This window comes from Camellia sinensis, chromosome 14 (assembly GCF_055761805.1).
Source record: "Camellia sinensis isolate YWXY chromosome 14, ASM5576180v1, whole genome shotgun sequence".
In the NCBI taxonomy this organism is placed as follows: domain Eukaryota; kingdom Viridiplantae; phylum Streptophyta; class Magnoliopsida; order Ericales; family Theaceae; genus Camellia; species Camellia sinensis.
In genome coordinates, this window is record NC_138974.1 from 130,846,874 (window position 1) to 130,866,644 (window position 19,771).

The 19,771-nt window shown below is 35.0% G+C and overlaps 2 protein-coding genes across 4 annotated transcripts; both read left to right on the top strand.

Annotated features, from left to right (window-relative positions):
* The first annotated feature begins 622 nt into the window (after nucleotides 1-622).
* Nucleotides 623-3,847, top strand: LOC145806678 (cysteine-tryptophan domain-containing zinc finger protein 7-like). 2 transcript variants are annotated; one of them, XM_082904210.1, is made up of 3 exons: nucleotides 623-1,201; nucleotides 3,349-3,421; nucleotides 3,526-3,809. In XM_082904210.1, the coding sequence occupies exons 1-3, from the start codon at nucleotides 1,043-1,045 to the stop codon at nucleotides 3,669-3,671; spliced, it is 378 nt and encodes a 125-aa protein (XP_082760336.1). In that variant the 5' UTR covers nucleotides 623-1,042; the 3' UTR covers nucleotides 3,672-3,809. The 2 variants fall into 2 exon arrangements, with proteins under 2 accessions (XP_082760336.1, XP_082760337.1); XM_082904211.1 differs by having other exon boundaries at nucleotides 652-1,201; nucleotides 3,718-3,847.
* A 39-nt stretch (nucleotides 3,848-3,886) lies between these two features.
* LOC114286290 (cysteine-tryptophan domain-containing zinc finger protein 3-like) lies at nucleotides 3,887-18,983 on the top strand. 2 transcript variants are annotated; one of them, XM_082904209.1, is made up of 11 exons: nucleotides 3,887-4,191; nucleotides 4,294-5,618; nucleotides 6,445-6,890; nucleotides 6,982-8,825; nucleotides 8,911-9,071; nucleotides 9,825-9,985; nucleotides 10,383-10,528; nucleotides 10,836-10,996; nucleotides 17,423-17,869; nucleotides 17,992-18,059; nucleotides 18,760-18,983. In XM_082904209.1, exons 2-7 carry the CDS (start codon nucleotides 4,297-4,299, stop codon nucleotides 10,400-10,402), a joined length of 3,954 nt encoding a protein of 1,317 aa, XP_082760335.1. In that variant the 5' UTR covers nucleotides 3,887-4,191; nucleotides 4,294-4,296; the 3' UTR covers nucleotides 10,403-10,528; nucleotides 10,836-10,996; nucleotides 17,423-17,869; nucleotides 17,992-18,059; nucleotides 18,760-18,983. The 2 variants fall into 2 exon arrangements, with proteins under 2 accessions (XP_082760335.1, XP_028085244.2); XM_028229443.2 differs by lacking the exon at nucleotides 10,383-10,528.
* The last annotated feature ends 788 nt before the right edge of the window (nucleotides 18,984-19,771 follow it).

Consider the following 19,771-nt stretch of genomic DNA (forward strand, 5'->3'; position numbering starts at 1 on the left):
TGAGAAAAATAAACGTATTATTCATCTATATTTTTTAGTTTTTAAATTTAACTCTAAAAATAATAAATAGAAAATATGATATATGCTGGTTGGTTTTTGTTTTCAAAAACATATGTAGACACTGCTCTGTTCATGATTTTGGTGGTTTGAATTGTTATTATATTTTAAGAATCACAGATTATAATACTTTATGTAGATGAATCATGCTGTGATTGTAATATGTGGATGAGGCATGGAATGATCGTGATATTCTAAAGTTTTAAACTTTCTTTCTTTGAATAAGGCATACAGTGATTGTAATACTTTTTTAAGTCATTGATTGTAATACTCTTTTTTTTTTTTTTTTTGAGGAAGTGCACAAGTTGAATTATGTTAAAAATTTATAAAATTTTAAACCACCAAACCGATTCGCATCCATCCGCCAAACCGCCAATCCGCTCAATCCACATCCGTCGGATTGGCGGACGGATGCGGATTGATTTTCTTCAATCCGCCAATCTGGCGGACGGATGGCGGATTGGAGGTTCCGTGGCCGCAACCAACCCGCGCCCACCCCTAATTCTGCCTAGAACGGCCTATCTTGTACGTAAATATATATATATATATATATTATTTTAAGAATAAAATAAAAAATGCGGCTGCTGTACACCAAAAACCAGAGTCTTCCCTCTCCCTTTCCGCTCTCCTTCTTTGTCTCTCTCTCTCTCTCTCTCCCTGCTCATCGATTTGAGCTTAAGAGATCGAATAAGATGATCCAAGGTCTTGGGGTTTCAAAACCCACCAATTTGGGTCAAATTTCGTCAAACTCAGTTTTTTTCAGCGAATATTGTTTGGTTTATTCGTGAATATTCGTTGGGATTGTTTGGTCCGTGAATTCGACAATCTCGATCGATTCAGGGAAATTTGATGATGGCTTTTGGTGGGTTTTCGATTTTCTGAGGTGGGTCAAAGAAAGTTTTCGTTTTCGTGGTAAGGTTGCATAGGAATGAATTGGTCAGGGATGGTTTGGAGAGTTTGAAAGGTTTTTGGGTTGTATTTTCGTATGATTTCTGTGGGGAGCAGGGATGGGAGGAAGGGGTTAAGGCTAGGGTATGATGGTGGTGCAGAGATGGAAGAGACTGAGCTTGAAGAAGGCGAGACTTGCTCTTACCAATACAATGATGATTCAACCATTGACCCTGATGTTGCTCTCTCTTACATTGTAAGGCTTATTGTTGTTCCTTCACTTCCCAAAGTTTAGATCTTTTATTTATTCTTCTATCTCGAGAGAAATATTGCTTCTCTTGTTGAATTTTGAATTGACCCTGCCTTATATCAAACATGTAAATCTCAGTTTTAAGGGGTTGTATTTTTTTGAACACTAAACCTTGGTTTAATTTATAAATTTGGTACATTTTGGATGATATTTCTGTGTGAACATGGGATTTTTTTTTTTTTAGTAATAAAGCGATTTGCTTTAATTACTTGGGTTTGTTTTGTTGGTTATGAACGGGGATAATGGTTTTATTAATAAATTTGGTACATTTTGGATGATATTTCTGTGTGAACATGGGAATTTTTTGTTTTTTAGTGATAAAGCGATTTGTTTAATTACTTGGGTTTGTTTTGTTGGTTATGAAAGCAGATAATGGTTTTATTATCTGTATTCTACTTGATCCAATATGGATAACGTTAAGTGTATAGTTTTATTTAGGCAGGAAATAATGTGTGAGTTATTCAATTAAAACAGGAAAGTAGGTTTGCTTACCAAGATTGAAGAAAAGAGGACTGGAGATGGAAACAGTAACGGCAAATGAACACGAGCTTGGTAGTTGGAAAAGCAGAGGCACGAAGAGAGAAGATGAATAGAATAGGTGAATGATCCAAAGATGAAAGGGCTGTTTTGTGAAAAGGGAGAGAGGGAAAAAAAGCGGGAACTGTTCAAAATTTTCGTAGTACGAGGGCGGCGTGACAGCTGCTCACAGCCTATCAGAGCCTGCCACGTGTCATTGAAAAGTGAAGCGTTACAGTCAGTGATTGAAGAGACGTTTTGACCGAACGTGTAGAACCGGAGTAAAATGGGCTCAGTTGGAGAGGCTGAGTGATTTTTTAGTTCGGTTGGAAAAGCTTATAGACGTTAGCTCGGCTGGTCACTAGGTAATCCCAATCATGCTGTACAGATGGAATTAAGGGGCAATTGAGAGGGTAATTCTTGGTGAAAATTGGGCCGAGCTATAAAATGGACTTTATGGCCCAAAGTACGAAGGACTGGGTAAAATGGGCCGAGAAGTTACTCCGGCCCATGAGAAATAAAGTTACTTCGGTCAAAAAAGATGAAGTTACTTCGGTTTGGGCAACTTGAGTTAGTCCGGTCTCCGAGTTAGTCCGGTCATGACGTATCCTGGATAGATCGGTCAATACCTTGCTACTTGGTAGCTCGGTCCCAACATATCATGATTCATGCAAGGGAGAACCGATATGAGGAATAAAAAGAAGGGCCGAACTAAGGATAGTTCGGCCTACCTCATGGCTCAGCTTAGCTAGTTAACTTCGGTCAAATAGTAGTTCGGCCGTAGTAAAAACCATCCCACTTGGTTTAAGCAGTGGGGGTGTAAAAGGATAAGCATTATCCTTTAGGAGTATGAATCCTAGGAGGACTCTGCATGAAGAAATAAAAGTCCTACTAGGATTGTGCCACTCGAAACCTATAAAAGCTCACAAGCATCACCTTGGAGGAGGTAAGATAACACAACATACAATTTTGCTTCCTGAATACATTGAGCTTTGTCTATTTGTCAAGTTTTCTGACTTAGGCATCGGAGAGGTTTTCGGCACACACCCGCTGGCTAGCTCTCGTTTGTGTTTACAAGTGACAAAGCGACGTTGTACGGAGGAGCGTGGACTTAGTCAACAGGATTATACGAGGAGAATTATTTCCTTTCCGTACAGATAACGTTAAGTGTATAGTTTTATTTAGGCAGGAAATAATGTGTGAGTTATTCAATTAATACGATGAATTTATTCAAATTTCCTTTGATCGGTTGTGTGGTGTGCCTTGATTACTCTCGGAGTCATTTGATGCTAATTCTTTCCCTTTCATTTAGGACAGTTTAACCTGTTTGAACACCAGAGAATTTGATTTCCCCTTTAACTATTTTGAATGCTTGTTGGAAGCTTTATGATAACTGACGGGTGCCTGTTTGTTCACCTATAATGGGGTCATAAAATTAACTTCTTTCCAGTATAAACATTGGTGGCTGTGCTACGTAGTGTCTCTACATATGATCTATATTTATCTATTAGTCTGAGGTTTAGGATGTCTTGAATGCTGTATGATTTAATGCATCTGATAAGTTTTTGTTTTTGAAGGATGAGAAACTTCATGATGTTCTGGGGCATTTTCAAAAAGATTTTGAAGGTGGAGTTTCTGCTGAAAACTTGGGTAAGTGAAACAAACAAAACTACAGAGCTTGTCGAATTAGAAGAGCCACATTTATGTGGAGTTATAATTGAAGTGATGTATTGGGGATTTACGCATTTTAACAGGGGCAAAATTTGGTGGTTACGGTTCATTTCTACCTGCCTATCAGCGCCCTCCGGTTTGGTCTCGTCCAAAGACACCACTAAAAGTTCATAACTGCAACACACCCAGATCGCCAAACAATTTGCATCTGGAGGTAGATATTTATTAAATTTGGGACTTATTTTGTTTTCATAAACTGTTCTTTCATTTTAAAGGAGGAGTACCACCGTCTGGGCTAATATAGGAATTCTACTTTGCATGAGCACTTGAGTTGTGTCCTTATACAGGGTGGCCGTCATAACTCTGTAGTTCCATCATCAAATGCATCTCAGTTGGCGAAACATGGACAAGCTTCTGCAACTGCTGCATCACTACCTTTAGTGAGGGCTTCTGTTAATGATTCAGCAAAAACAGATGTAGGGGTGTCATTCGCTCATTGTACTGAGGAGTCCACTTCAAGATGTGAACTTGGGAAAAGCTATGATCAGCCATCTGATCAGAAGACTCTGAAGGTCTGTATCAAAGTGGGTTCTGATAATTTGTTGACTCAAAAAAATGCTGAATTATACAGTGGTCTTGGTTTGGATAACTCTCCTGCGTCATAATTGGAAGACAGCCCCACTGACAGTGGAGGGTTACCTCATGAACATCAGGATGCCCCAGATGAATCCCCCACTAGTATTATTCAGGTAAGTCTTCTCCCTACATTGTTTTAGTTTTCCATTTTCTTTGTTCCTGAATTGACCCAGAAGTGATCGGATTATATTGGTTTTGCTAATATGTTGGAGCAGATTATGACATCATTTCCAGTGCATGGCAACTTATTGTTATCCCCTCTCCCTGATGATCTGGCTTACTTGACTGAAAAGGAAAAGCTTAAAGGAGAAAGTAAGCCTAGATTTTTACTGAAGGGTGGCCAAGAAAGTTCAAATGGATCTGATTCTGCGAGGGGTGAAGACAAAGTTTTAGGTGGCAAGAAATCAAAGTCGTTTGAGAAAAAGAATCTCAATGATAAGGACATTCAAAATGGCATTGGTGAGAAAGAAACGGATATTGACACTTTGGCTTGTGAAGAACTCGTTGCTAATGCTCTGAAGCTCCCACTTCTATCTAATTCATATTCTAATGTTGACAACTCTGCAAAGGGTACCGCTAAAGCAGTTGATAACTTCAGGGTAGCTAATAAGGTGAAGGAAGGATCCTTCTCTAATTTAGCTGAAGGGAATACCTTGGAGGCAGTATCCACCCAAGAGATTGGTTTGGTTGAGAAGCCTAGTGGAAACATTGCTTCAGCTGATAAGCTTTGGGAAGACAAGAAAGCAGATTTTCATAATGACATTTCAGTTTATCCAAGGAAAGAGGGAAATTTCAAAGGAGAAAGAGCTGATGTTTCTTCCAAAACTGACTCAAATGTTTGTAAGGGGAGAAAAACTCAAAATGCTGAATTCAGTGATCCTTTGGAGCAGAAGGCTAGTAAGAAACCTGCATCTCATGAAGAAGATGATATGCAACTGGCTTCTGGGAAGGAGCATTCATCCTCTGGAGGGAAAAAGAAATCGAAAGGAAGTCGAAGTCATAGTGCTCAAGGGGCAGAGGTTCCAAAAGACAGCTCAAGGATGGACTCTTCTTTGGTGCCCAAAAATAAGAAAAGCATGCATGCCAATAACTATTTGTCTAAAAGTGAAATAGAGGACTCCAAATTACAGAAGGATAATGGAAAGGCCAGAAATAGATACAGAGACTTCTTTGGGGACATAGAACTAGAAGATGGAGATAATCATGGGGATTTGGCTGAAATGCTTTCAATTGATAAGCCGAAGACCTTTGAGTCTGTTGAGAGAAGCACATTTGCATCTAATAGAACATTGAAAGAAAGGTTAAATGGCAAGAAAATGGATAAGCCATCTACATCAGAGGCATATTCAAAAGAAGCTTTGAATGCCGCTCCAATCACTGGAAATGGATCCATTTCTGATGCAGCGCCTGGAACATTGGATCCCCTAGCCAATGACAATTGGGTCTGCTGCGACAAATGTCAGAAATGGCGGCTTCTTCCACTTGGTACAAATCCCGAAAGCCTTCCCGAGAAGTGGCTTTGTAGCATGCTTAACTGGCTGTAAGTTCTAACACATTATCATTATAGTTTTGATAGTTGGTAACATCTTGCAGTCGTTTTCACATAGATAGAAACCCTTTTTTCCTGAAGAAAAAGAAAACTTGGTTCGGTTTCTCCATAAATTTTGTTCTTGGCAACTTAATGTATGTAGAGAAATTATTATTAAACCAATGAGGACAGTGAAGGGAGTGGTGGGTTTGGAGTGTGGGAAAGTGGAAATTAGGAGTGGGGTGGAAGTGGGGCAATGGAGGTTGCGGGAGTGAGAGAGGGGCAGAAGAAGAAAATGACATTTTTTCTAATTTTGAAGATTTATAAGGGTATTTTTTGTCTTAAACATGTTCTACTTTCAACATAGACGCTTGAGATGCACTTCCTGTTAGTTTGGATGGAAAATGTGATAACTGCATTTCAGTCAAGTCAACAAGCCACAGGAGGTCAAGTGGTTATTTATTTTCAAATGATAGTGGGTTTATGTGGACATGGCCTGTAGGCTATACCATAGGGGGAATTGGGAATTTTCCCTAAAGATAATAAATAGGTTCCAGTTTCTCTGTCTTGTGACGCTTGATCTCTTTACTGCTTTAATGTACGTAGGCCTAGAATCAAACAGCATAATAACCTTTTATAGTAAACTCGTCAAATTGGGAAAAAGGAGACTAATAATATAGTTACAATTTGGAATACCTTGGGTAATCATATAGGCTAGTGAAAATGCATACTCGTTCTTGATTAAAAATTTTGTACTCTAGTGAAAAAGTTATACGTTGGTTCCAATGCCTCTCTGTTGTGGATCTTGATCACTTCACTGTCTTAATAATTTATCTAGGCCTGGAATGAACCGGTGTAGTATTAGCGAGGAGGAGACAACTAAAGCTCTAATGCCTCTATACCAAGTTCCTGCTCCTGACAAACAAATTAATCAGCATTGTCATCGTGCTGGTGTTCTACCTGGACTATCCATGACTGATGACAGTCGTTTTGATCAAAACCACCGAAGTCTTGGTTTCCATGCAGTGCCTAAAGGTGGAAAGAAGAAAAATAGAATAAAAGAAGTATTGGCTGCAACGAGCCAAGATGGTCCTCCACAACTTTTTAACTCTATGAAGAAGAACCTTCAGGCAGCAGTGAAAAGTAGAAGCTTAAATGGTGTGAACCAGGCTCCTGTAGCGAATGAAATTGAACCTATGTATTTAAACAAGTCTAGTGTTGTTGAGAAACATAGACATAAACAGAAAGAGAAGAATAAACTACTTGAACGACATTCTGATGGAGGTATTGCATTTTAAGTAGGCTTTTTTTGCTTTTGTTGAACTCCTTTTTCTAAAAAAAAAAGGTAATTTCTTCATTGATGTAATGTGCATAGGTGAAACTAGTTCCTCCAAGATCAAAAGCAAATGGGACACCGATCAAGATTGTTTCAGAATTTCTAAGAAAATTAAGTTAGATGGTATGCGTTTTACTGATGAAGATTGGATGCATGACAATGATGGACCTGTGGGGAAGGTGGGTCCTAGCTCAAGTAGTGGTTTTTCAGTAAATGCATCTCAGAATGATCAGCACAAAGACGATTGCCATTCTCTTAAGGACAGAAAGTGTGAGGCAGATAACGGCTCAAAAGTTCCTCCTAGAAGTCCAAAAGGCCAATTTCAGGTTACTTCAGATGATGGATCTCCATATATGGAAAAAATTGATGATAAAGGTGTTACAAGGAAGAGGAAAATGGAACATACAAGTGAAAACATTCACAGGAAGGAAATGAAGGCAAGCGTTTCCAAGTCTGAAGGGAAAGAAACCAGCACAAGCAAAGGCTCTGATGGAACCATGAAAAAAGGTAGAAGTACAAAGGAGCAGCAAATGGGACCAAATCTGGGGGGCACTCTGTCTCAACGGAGCTTGGATGCTATGGATTCTTTGAGAAGGGATTTAGGATCGGTACAACCTACTCAGGCAGCCAATTCAAGTTCTTCAAAAGTTTCTGGCTCCCATAAGAACGAAACTAATATGCATGAAGTGAAAGGCTCACCAGTAGAATCAGTTTCTTCGTCTCCTCTGAGGTTTTCAAATTCATATAAATCTACATCGAGAAGAAGCTTTGAGGGCAAAGATGTATTTGGAGATGCTGGTTTGTTTGCTACTGGTACTCCAAGAAGATGTTCAAATAAAGATGACAGAATGAGCAACCGGTCCGGGACAGTCAAGAAGGATGAAATTTTTGTCACCCATTGTGGGTCCATGAAGCCCGCTGTGCTTGATTTTCAAGAGAGGGATATAGGTCATTTAGCTGGTAGGGAAGCTAAAATACAGTTTGTACATTCTCCTGAATTTGCAAATTGCCATTTTGCTAATGGTAGTACTGATACCTTTGGCAATGATACTGAGCACCCTGGCAAACCACATACTTCAGATCAACACTGTGATGAAGAACGAGGGAATGACATGCAGTATCATGCTAATGTGTCTCATCCGAAGAAGTCTGGGAAGGGATCTTCATCATGGTCAAAGGAAAAGAATGGCAGTTCTAAATCAGAACTTGATAAGGGTAAGGTCAAGATTTCTGAATCTATAGATCATACACCTTATGAAGAAAAATCAGGGGCTAGAAAAAACAAAGTTCAGGAGAAACTTGGGGTTAATTCTGATAAGGTTGAAAAGAATTTTATGGGTAAGAAAGAGTCTGCAGGTGAAGTGGCCGGTGAGAATCGCGAAAGTGAGAGTCAATCAAAATTTGGAGGGAATGATGGTTTGGATGTTAGAGCAGATGCTCTTTGTAGCCGGGATCAGAAGCAAAATCTACAACTCGACCATGATGAAAGATCTTCAAAGAAGCATCTTTCTGACAAAACAGATCAGGTTGAAGTATCTGGAAGAGGAAAGTCACACTCATTGCCACCCTCTGGAAGAGGTCAAAATGAGACAGTGACACATTCTCTCCATTTAAATCCTGGACACCAGAAAGAGAATGGAGGAAACAGTTTGTTAATTGATGCTTCTGAGGGTGATGATGCATTGAAGGCTTCAAAACACACAAAAAGGCCTGAGAACCAGAATGGAAATCAGCCGGTTAGATCAAGACAACCAACAATTAATGGCCATAGGGTCAGGGATGCGGATGCCACAATTCCTGCCAGAAGAGATTCCTCCTGTCAGGCTGCCACTAATATTGTAAAGGAGGCAAAGGATCTTAAACACTCTGCTGATCGCCTTAAGGTCGCTAGATTTTTTCCCCCCTTCAACTGTGGAATTGGTTTATTCATCTTCCTAACTCTTGGCACTACTTGGGTATCTTTTGCAGAATTCTGGATTAAGTGTTGAAAGTACAGGTCTTTACTTCCAGGCAGCCCTTAAGTTTCTTCATGGAGCCTCTTTATTGGAATCTAGCAATGGCGAGAGTGCCAAGCAAGGCGAGATGATTCGGTCAATGCAAATGTATAGTAGCACAGCAAAACTCTGTGAGTAAGTAATACTCAAAGCTCTATCAGCAACCTTTTTCTCCTTGGGATGTATGCTTTATTTGTGATTTGTTTAAGGTGGTTTGTAGAATTGTCTCAGTGACTATCTGGCCAAGAAGCATGTGTGCGTACTTGTGTGTTTGGAAATCTAGACACTTGAACTTGTGTTGAGGTTTTGTTTCTCCCTTTCCTATATCTTAAAGTGCGATTCTATATATTTCAACTAAGGTCAAAATGCTCAAAATGTTGTCTCAGTGACTATCTGGCCAAGAAACATATGTGCATACCTGTGTGTTTGGAAATCTAGACACTTGAACTTGTGTTGAGGTTTTGTTTCTCCCTTTCCTATATCTTAAAGTGCGATTCTATATATTTCAACTAAGGTCAAAATGCATATTTCAATGCCACACCACCTTGAACAGGCATTCCCTAAACCTCATTCTGGGTTTCACAACTGTTCTCTATATTTTCTTCTCTTAAGTGTTTTATAGTTCCATTGTACCCTCTCTTATAACCATGTGCATATATTGTTCAACCAGTTCGGGGAAAGGAATTTTTCCTATATATTCGACGTGGTAATGGATCATTTCCCACTATTTGTAATGCATCACTCTTTACAGAACTGTAATTGAAACTAAGGGTAGAAAGTAACTTCTACTTGTATTTTTGACGGATTATTTCTTCATTGTGCAATGTGAAAAGCTCATGCAATTTTCCTCTCCTTTGTCTTCTTGCTATTTCATTCTTAAATTGATAGGTTTTGTGCTCATGAATATGAGAAATCCAAGGACATTCCTGCTGCTGCTCCGGCCTACAAATGCATGGAGGTGGCATATATGAGAGTAATTTATTACTCGCATACCAATGCAAGCAGAGATCGGCATGAGTTGCAGACAGCTTTGCAAATAGTTCCTCCTGGTAATTAGAATAAATTTTGATCGGAAAGTCTGTTCAATATGTCAGTATTTGGGCAGAGAAATATGGCATTGAATGAAATTTTTTTTTTAATTCTTTATTCATCTCACATGAAAGTTTCACTACTTTATGTTTGTCCAAATTCATCTCCGAAGAATTGGAACCCATGCCCTGTAGTTCATTTTTTTTTTTTTATCTTTTTCCCCACCTATTATAATTGAACAAGAAACTACCCTAAAATGTGGTAAGTGTAATTCATCATTTAGAATCTGACTTCTGTCCCTGCAATCATTTCTTAAATTTATAAAGCATATAATTTCACTTCAACTTTAAATTTGAAATCTAGAAATGGAATTTTCTACATGAATCTGGTGATGATATGACATTGCACTCTTTACAGGAGGAAAGGCCGATGAATAAGTACTATAATTTCATTTGAAATCATGACTTCCATAAGAGAAACTGAAGTAACTGGAAATATCAGAGCAGGAAATTTATTGCGCTGGACAAAAATCTTTTGTGGTATCTTCTTTCTAGTACAAACATGTAGGTTATCGATCAACTGTAGATTCTCCTATTCACATTTTTCTTTCCTTCTGTTCCCTGCTTAGAATACTGAAGGTAACAATATCCAAATATCAAATATTTCCTCATGTACATTGTAATTTTATCCCAATTGTGGCCTCATTTTTCTTTTTATTTATTTGCTTATTTTTTTTGTGAAAGTTAGCGATTTTTATTTTTGTCATTCTATCATATATTAAAGATGGTGATTTGCTGGTGGTAGATGAGATGCTAGGCTCCCACCAGTTCTTTTAGTTGATGACCTGCTTCCCATTGTTGCTTTTATTAGGTGAATCTCCCTCTTCCTCTGCCTCCGACGTTGATAACTTAAACAACCCAACAACATTAGACAAGGTTCCCATAACCAAGGGTGTTAGCTCTCGTCACATTGCTGCAAACCATGTTATTGCTGCAGGCAACTGCCCCAGTTTGGTGCGGCTGCTCAACTTTGTAAGTATGCGTAGAAATTCAGTTTAATATATATATATATATGCTTTTAGCTTCTTAAAAGGTGAATATCTGTTTAATATATCTATAATATAATATAAGAGACTCTTTCATTTACGTAAACGTGCCATGGCTTGCTTTTTGTTGTTGTTGCCCATTTTGTTCCTTTGTTTTCATCAAATGCCAGCCTTTACTTAGGATTGCAATGGAATTTTAATAATATTTTTCATGTGCTTTTTTTAATTAGGCCTGATTTTGTCCGATTGTTGTTTTTCTTTGTGCTCGTTTGGGAAGTTGAGGTTTTGGGCTTTTTGGCTAAAATAGTCACAAAAAAACAAAATAGACTTTTTAGTTCAGTAAGACAAAATATCACATCCAACCCATAATCATTACATTTTTTCTCTCACAAAAGTCAAAAAAAGCTAAAAAGCCCATCCCAAATGAGACTTTTTAGCCCCAAGTTAAAATAACCAAAATGCCGAAAAGCCAATCCATTTCCCAAACGAATTAGTTTACTAAAATTATCTTTAGTTTGGTTTATGGAATACTAACAGTTGCCACATGCGATATATGTGCAAATTAAATAAGTAAAAATAAAATAAAATATTTATTATATATTGTGTATTAGTCAAGTGATAAGTGTCTTTTTTAGCAAATTTAAGATTTAAGGTACTCCCATTTATCTAATTTTTTTTTTTTTAAATTTTATTTATAAATATGAGGGATACTTGGTATGAGGAGAATTAACCACGGGCTTGAACACCAAATTCAACCTTTACTTAATAATAGTAGAGAAGATAGATAGAAAATTGACACTTGGTATTTGATAACTTAATTTAATGAATGCATTAAGTGAAAATGAATTAAATCCGTTTGATAATCACAATGGGTATCACTTAAGAGTTTAAATAGCTGTTAAAATATAGACTAAAAGTTAACAAAATTTAAGTTATATGATATTTACTTAGGCCAAGTTTGGCATGCCTTGAAAAAGATAAAAAGTCAAAAAGTCACTATCCTATTTAAGTCACATCATCTTATTTAAGTCACATCACCTCTCTTACACATCACTTCAAACCCAATCAAAACCCAACCCAACCCATATTTCATAAAAAGTCAAAAAGTACACTTATTTAGATCATCTCAAGCAACCCCTTAATTCTGATTGAATTTATAAATGTATTAAGTGAAAATGAATTAAATCCGTTTGATAATCACAATGGGCAGCACTTAAAAGTTTAAATAGCGCTTAAAATATAGACTAAAAGTTAAAAAAAATTTAAGTGATATGATATCTACTTAATTCTGACAGGCCTCGTTGGGAATAGGCTATTTTAGTAAATTTTTGGTTTTGGCTAAAATATGAGGGAAAAAATCTAGTATTTTTGGGATGATTTTTTGATTTTTTACAAAAAGATGTGCAAAAAATAGAGAGACAAAGAGAATCTTTGACATTTTAGCACAGGTTGTTGGCTTTTTGATTTTTTTTTTGACTTTTTGACTTTTTGACTTTATAAATAATTGTGCACAGACATACATGGTTAAAACATCACCGTCGCCGCTGCCGCTGCCACCACTTCTACCACCGCCACCATCACCACCATCACCACTCTTACTGCCGCTGCCACCACACCATAATCACAGTCACCATTGCATTACCATCATCTCTCAACCACTATTACAATTACCCTTCACCTCCACAGCTATTGTCACCATTATCATAACTACCACCATCACTACATCATTGTCGCCATCTTTTTTACATCCGCTACATTATCCATCCACTATCACCTGAACAACTATGTTTTTACCTTCATCACCATTGATATTGTCGTCATTGTTGTTGCAATATAAAAATTAAAAGTTACAATTTAAAAATAATAAATTTTAGGGTAAATTACAAACACATCCCCTGAGGCTTACTTAAATTACAAATTATCCCTTGTGATTTTAAAAATTACATTATGCCCTTTAAAGTTTCTAATTTCATAGCAAATAAGTCATTTTATTAATAAATCATCAAGTTAATTAACAGTTTTTAATAATGTTAAAATTTTATTTCAATTAATAATTCAGATAATTTTATAATTGTATAGGTGAACAGTTAGAAATTTCACTTTTTTAATTAATTCTGTGAAATAAAAAATTTTAACAGGGAGGTATTTGTAATTTTCCAAACCACATGGGACAATTCGTATTTTAAGCAAACCTCAACGGGTGTATTTGTAATTTACCCTAAATTTTTAAATTTGATCCTGTATATATTAAACAATATGTTTTAGTTTGACACTTAATTTTTCAATGAAAAACTTTTTAATTTAAAAAATTTAGCATTTAAATTTTTATTACTTAATTTTCAGTCTTCAGCTTTTAGTTTTCAGTTTTCAATTTTATCAAATTCGATTTTACAATTTAAGAATTACAATTTACCTCACAATGACAAGTTATGTGTCAATTTTTATTTTAACAAAAATTCAACCATGTTAGAGTTTAAAAAAATTTATTTGGCAACTACAAAAAGAAATTTAAAAAAGAAAATGTTACATTCACATAGGCTAAGTTTGGCATCTTCAAAAAAAGTCAAAAAGTCACTATCCTATTTAAGTCACATCACTTCTCTATCACATCACTTCAAACTCAACCCATATTTCATAAAAAGTCAAAAAGTGCACTTCTTTAGAACATTTCAAACAACCCTTAATTACCATATTATCATTAACACAATAGTAATACACCAATGATAAAAAAATAATCACATTTTTATTCCATTATAATCAAACATGATAAAAAAGTGTACACTTATTTCATCTAATTCTCTATTTTATCTATTTAGCACATGATATAACTTGTATTATATAATATCGTTTTATTTATTTCGACGGAAAATATTTTCTGAAAAAAAAAAATCCGAAAAACATTTTCCATAGAATTTTTTTTTCAGAAAATGTTTTTCATAGAAAATAGTTTTTTATGTTTGGTTACGTTTTTTAAATTAATGCACTCATGGTTGCATTAGTGGTTAGGGCGGAGGTAGAGATGGTAGTGGTGGTGGTTGTGGTGGTGGCAGCAACAGTGGTGCTGTGGTAGTGGTTGTAATGTAGTGGTACTAATATAATTTTTGTTTGGAAAACGTTTTCTGCCTTTTAAAAGTAGAAAACATTTTCCGCCCAAATAGGCTTGTTTTCCCTTGACCATAGAATGTATTTTCCATTGACTTCTGTTTTCTATTATACCAAACGGCAGAAAATGCGAAAAACATTTTCTGGAAAATGTTTTTCCATCCAAACAAACGGATGGTTATAATTCAAAATTCTTATCATATATTTAATCTTTTATTTCATTTAGTTCTATGAGAGAATAATTTTTTTTTTTTTTTTTTTGGAGAATAATCTGAAGTAATATTTGGTTCACTGAAAAAAGATTGAATGGAATGGAATCGAATGATCATTCTTATTTTTCTATGAAATAATAATTATTTTATAATGGTAAATGATAATTTCATTTACAATGGATCTCCGTAATTTTTTAGTTTGCCAATTATGACAATGAATATTTTGAAGAAATTATCATTTGGTTCTAATGAACCAATGAAAACATTAGTAAACGGCCCGAAACACATTGTATGGTTTTCAAACAGTAAAATTATTTTTTAGTTTTTGTTTTTCATGATTTTTGTATTTATTGTTTTTTTTTTTTAATAGACACAGCAAAAAAATATTTTTTTTTAAATGTGAAGAAATTTGAAAAAAAAAAAAAAAAAAGGCTTACTAAAAATAAAAATAAAAGAAAAGAAAAGAAAAAATAAGCACATTTTCATATTTTTTGTTTTTTAGTGAAATTTTTCATATTTCTCATAAATATTAAAATTTTAAGTACATTTATATTAGGTACGTCAAAATAAATAAATTTTTAATTAAAATAGAAAAAATTACAAATAAATGAAGACACAGAAATTGTTGTGAAGTTTTCTCAAACGTATTATTATTTGAAGACATTGTTATTCTCCAACTTTTAGAATTATGAACTTTTTATCTTTCTTTATTCTTTTTTTTTTTTTTGTCTCCTTGCCATTTCTATCAAAAAATTTAAAATCTAAATGTAGAAATTAAAATTAAATCTTCAAAAATATGCCCCTCCCTTCCGCAGTCATTGGGCATATTAATTCCATGTTTTTCATTCAAAAGGAATAGTCTCATAAAATTATGAAGTCATTAATAGGTGTCCATCAATGGCCGTAAGGGGTTCGAGGACAACAATGTGATGTTGAATAACCAAAAAGTCCAAGCAACTCATATTTGTTCCTCTTTGTTTTTAATCTTTCCTCAACCCACTTACAAAATATATTTTTTTGATCGATATCTAGCCGTAATGACAGACTAATTTGAGAGATCAATCCCACTATCAGAGAGTCCACTCTCTTGCTTATGTGTCATCTCTTTATTGATTGACTATAAAGTTAGTGTTTATATGGGTCAATTGTAAATAATTTAGTCTCTTGCTTAAAATGCTATCTTTATAGTTTGCATTTATTGAGAGAAGATTATGCTATAAGTCTTGAATTTGGATATTTTAAAAGTTTGGAATGAGTAGGAATTCCAATGATGTGTTAAAAATACCAAGGAAATGTTACACGGTCTTAGGTAGAACCTTAGTTGCAGGAATCGTCCTAATAGGTGACGAATCTTCGTAAGAAACGCGATTCCGCCTTTCTTAGAAAGAAACGTGTAGGAATCGCGTTTCCGTAGAGAGAGAAACGCGATCCTGGCCAAGATGGGTTCGTTTGGTGAAGAAGAACAAAAACCCTAGGAGAGAGAGACAGAGGAGAGAGAGTGTGAAGGAAGAGAGTGAGAAGACAAACCTTCGATCATCTTCGTCGTTGAACATCCAGTTGAGAAGAATGAACATCCAGTCTTCGTCGTCGAACTCCAGTCATCGATCTCCAGTCATCGATCGTCTTCTCTCTCTCTCCCTCTCGCTTGCATCTGTCTCGCCTGTCTCTCCCTCTCGCTCTCTCTCTCTCTCTTTGCTGAACAGAGCCAGCTTTCTTCTTATCTCTTATATTATATATATATATATATAAGTATATATAAGATAATATATATAAAATCATATTAATATTAATAATATATATAAAATCATATTATTTTGTGAGTATATATAACATAATATATACTTACTTATACATATTAATAAATAAATAAAAAATCTATATTAAATAAAATAAAATGAAAATTTATCAAAAACACATTATTTAAAAAAATAAATAAATAAATAAAATAATTAATGTGTATTAAAATAAAAGTATTTATAAAAAACTTCTAATGTGTATTAAAATATATATATATATATATTACCGCTTCCCAAGGCGCTCCCAACCTAAGAAACTTCTATCGGCTCACGCTTCCCCGCTCCAGCCCCCGCTCCCGCTTCCTGCAACTAAGGGTAGAACTCACCCCAAAAGCTAGCTATTAAGGTGAGGGTGCCCTCACGCTTATATGCTTAATATTACTTTAGTACTCAGGCTCTCCCTGGCCTACACGCCGCAGGTGTTGCCGAGTGTTCATGCTAGGCATGAGGGGGGGTGTGAAGCGAAGTCCCACATCGCCTGAGTACTAAAGTAATATTAAGCATATAAGCGTGAGGGCACCATCACCTTAATAGCTAGCTTTTGGGGTGAGTTCTACCCAAGGCTGTGTAACAGGAAAATGGAGTGGACTACTTGAAATTGACAAGTTGAGAGTTAGCAAAACTCCTACAGCAATTCAAAGAGAATATCCAAAGCTTTCACGAAGAATGTGCATTAAGGATGTGGTCGTATTAGGTGGGGATAATGTCACAACTTGAGGATTTTATCAAATATTTGAGTTATGAATTTGATTCTACATTGATGTAAAATTTTTTAGAAATCCCTATAATTAGGTAGATAGTTGTAGAAATTTTCCATCATAAAGTGGTGGAAGGATCTAAATAGCTTTCGTACTACTATATCATTGATATTAATACATATCTGGACTATCAAATAAATCCTTGAACGTCTGTAAATATGAGAGGCAATTATTTGGTTATAATGGAAGAATCTAGATAGTTTCCACACCATTGGATTGTTGACATTTGTATAGAAGATTTGAAGGTCTATAAATATGTGAGTCATCATTTGACCAAACTAGTAAAGCAATTGTAAACTTGTAAATTCTATTAAATTGTTTTTCTTTTGTGTATTACTTACTTCCAACTCCAACTCTACTTTCTTGTGAACTTACTACTTTCAGTTTGAACTATTTCTCTACTTTCAGCTCAAATTCTATACTATATTGAAAGTCATCAGGGGCGAGTACCACGTACACATAAACCATGGCCTCCCTACCTAATATGTACATATATATGTATATTTTTTTTGCTTTTAGCTTCTTAAAAGGTGAATATCTGCAGCTACAGGATGTAAATTTTGCAATGGAATCCTCGAGGAAATCTCAAATTGCTTTTGCAGAAGAGGCTCAGCATAGAGAAGGTATAACTTCAATTAAAAGGGCTCAGCACAGAGAAGATATAATTTTTGTTAAAAGGGCTCTTGATTTCAGCTTCCAAGATGTGGACGAATTATTACGTTTGGTACGGTTGGCAATGGAAGCAATTAGTCGTTAACTTGTAGTTGAGATTATGTCAAACCAAGGAATGGTTTTGTTTCTTTGGTTTTTTTCCTTCCAGTTTCCAATTTTTTTCCTCCAGTTTTCAATCATTAAGGAAGAAAAGGAAAGAGGATGACCTGGATCTTTCTGCTGCATTACGTAATATCTGTTAAGAAACAGGTGTTAGCAGTTCAGTGCCTTTGTACATCTGTATCATACCAATCAAATTTGTAGAATTCACACCGCCTTAGTGAGTTTTCTTATTTATCTTTTTCAAATGGTTAATGAAATTCATAATTACCTATGTTGGACTCTTGGCCGGTTGTACTAAGTTATGTACTCATTTTGTTTCTCTCTTTGATTCGGTGGCAGTGGCTATCTATAGAAATACACAAATTGTGCCAGTGCTTCATATCATCACATTGTTGCTGATCTAACAGGTGAAGTTGCTCTTTAGCTAATTCTTTACTAGTAGCTACTAGTATGAAGTTTTTGCCTATTTGTTTACTGATTTTTTTCTCATTTTTAATTTAAGTGTAGCATCTTACCAAAATAAAGTATATTTCCCTAATGGAATTGTATTAAAATTTCCATATTGATGAACTTTAGGATGAAAACCTGGTCTTTTTTATTTTTGTTTTGTGGTCCTTTCATTTGCAAACAAGAAGTTGGAAGCTCCAAAGGCAAAATTTCTTGTTCTATGTTTGAATCTCGTTGTTTTAATTTCCGATCCAACTTTTGGCCTTATTAGGAATTTCACTCGTTGTTTTGATTTCCCATCCAACCTTAGGCCTCATTAGGAATTTCACCCCCATAACATAAAGGACTCTATTTTTCAATACCCCTTATTTTCTATCGGCTCTCCTCTTTCTCTTCTATGTCTAAAGTTGTAAATGCTCTTAACTCCAAACTGGATGCTTATCGCCAAATTCAAACTCAATGCATTATACCCAAAATAAACAAACCAAATCCATCCAACCCATAACATCCATAGGCTCCGAATGCCTGATTTGACAGAACTTGCAACAATTTTGGAATTAGTTTGGGAAAAGTGGTATATTGGGAATATTTTTATGTATAATGTTGTTTTGGCCTATAGCTCATTCTCTAATACGGCTTTGCTTTACCGTGTTTATATAGGATCTTTTGTTACAGGTAAACAAGTGGAACAACTGTTGTGGTATCAGCATCAACTTATGAAGTGCTTCATTTTCACACCCCCAATCTCTTCTGTTGTATTCTTTCTTTTCTTTTGGTAGATTTTGTACAATAGATAAACAGAGACTTGATCACTGTCTCATTATATGTACAAACATGCCATTTGTTTCATTCTACGTAATAAAAGTTTCGTCTCAAACTTACTATATTCGGGTATTAGAACAGTAGTTTATAATTGATGTGAAATTGTTACTTAAATGTGGTTTTGGATTGGTTTTTTTTGTTTTTGTTTTTGTTTTTTGATCTTTTTGCCCCCTTCATTTTTAGTGATTTTTTTTTAAAAATAAAATAAAGTTCACATTTCTACTCAGTGAACTAGGATTTTTTTAATTCTTTTTTGAGTAAATTACAAATATATTCATTAAGATTTGATTAAAATATGAATTGTTCTTGTAATTTTGAAAATTACATTCCACCTCCTGAGGTTTCTAATTTCATTACAAATTATTCTTTTTATTAATAAATTATCAAGTCAATTAACAATTTTTAATAATATTAAAAATATGTTTCAATTAATAATTTAAGTTATTTTATTATTGTATAGGAGAACAATTATGAATTTTATTTTTTAATTAATTTTGTTAAATAAAATTTTTAATAAAGAGATATTTGTAATTTTTCAAACTACAGAGAACAATTTGTATTTTAAACAAACCCCAAGATATGTATTTATAATTTACTCCTTTCTTTTCTATTTAGTGAATTTAAAAAAAAAAAAAATAACAAATTTTGGGGACAAAAAAATAACTAAAGACATTCAAAAAAATATATATATATAACTTCCTTAGTTGGATCCCAAACCATGACATGAACCTTCAGCTTTGGTGGAGCTAACAGGAGGGACTGGTGCCCATCCTTGAATCAAAAAATCAAGATCCGAACAATAGATTTTGGGTTCTCTTCAACAATTTAACAATCCAAGTGTGGGAAGGAA

Excerpts from the sequence above, each read along its gene's own strand:
- LOC145806678 (XM_082904210.1), top strand. The coding sequence starts at position 1,043 with ATGATTTCTGTGGGGAGCAGGGATGGGAGGAAGGGGTTAAGGCTAGGG. Across the intron at positions 1,202-3,348 it reads ATGTTGCTCTCTCTTACATT|GATGAGAAACTTCATGATGT; the intron begins GTAAGGCTTATT and ends TTGTTTTTGAAG. Across the intron at positions 3,422-3,525 it reads AGTTTCTGCTGAAAACTTGG|GGGCAAAATTTGGTGGTTAC; the intron begins GTAAGTGAAACA and ends GCATTTTAACAG.
- LOC114286290 (XM_028229443.2), top strand. The coding sequence starts at position 4,297 with ATGACATCATTTCCAGTGCATGGCAACTTATTGTTATCCCCTCTCCCT. Across the intron at positions 5,619-6,444 it reads TGTAGCATGCTTAACTGGCT|GCCTGGAATGAACCGGTGTA; the intron begins GTAAGTTCTAAC and ends TAATTTATCTAG. Across the intron at positions 9,986-10,835 it reads TTTGCAAATAGTTCCTCCTG|GTGAATCTCCCTCTTCCTCT; the intron begins GTAATTAGAATA and ends TGCTTTTATTAG.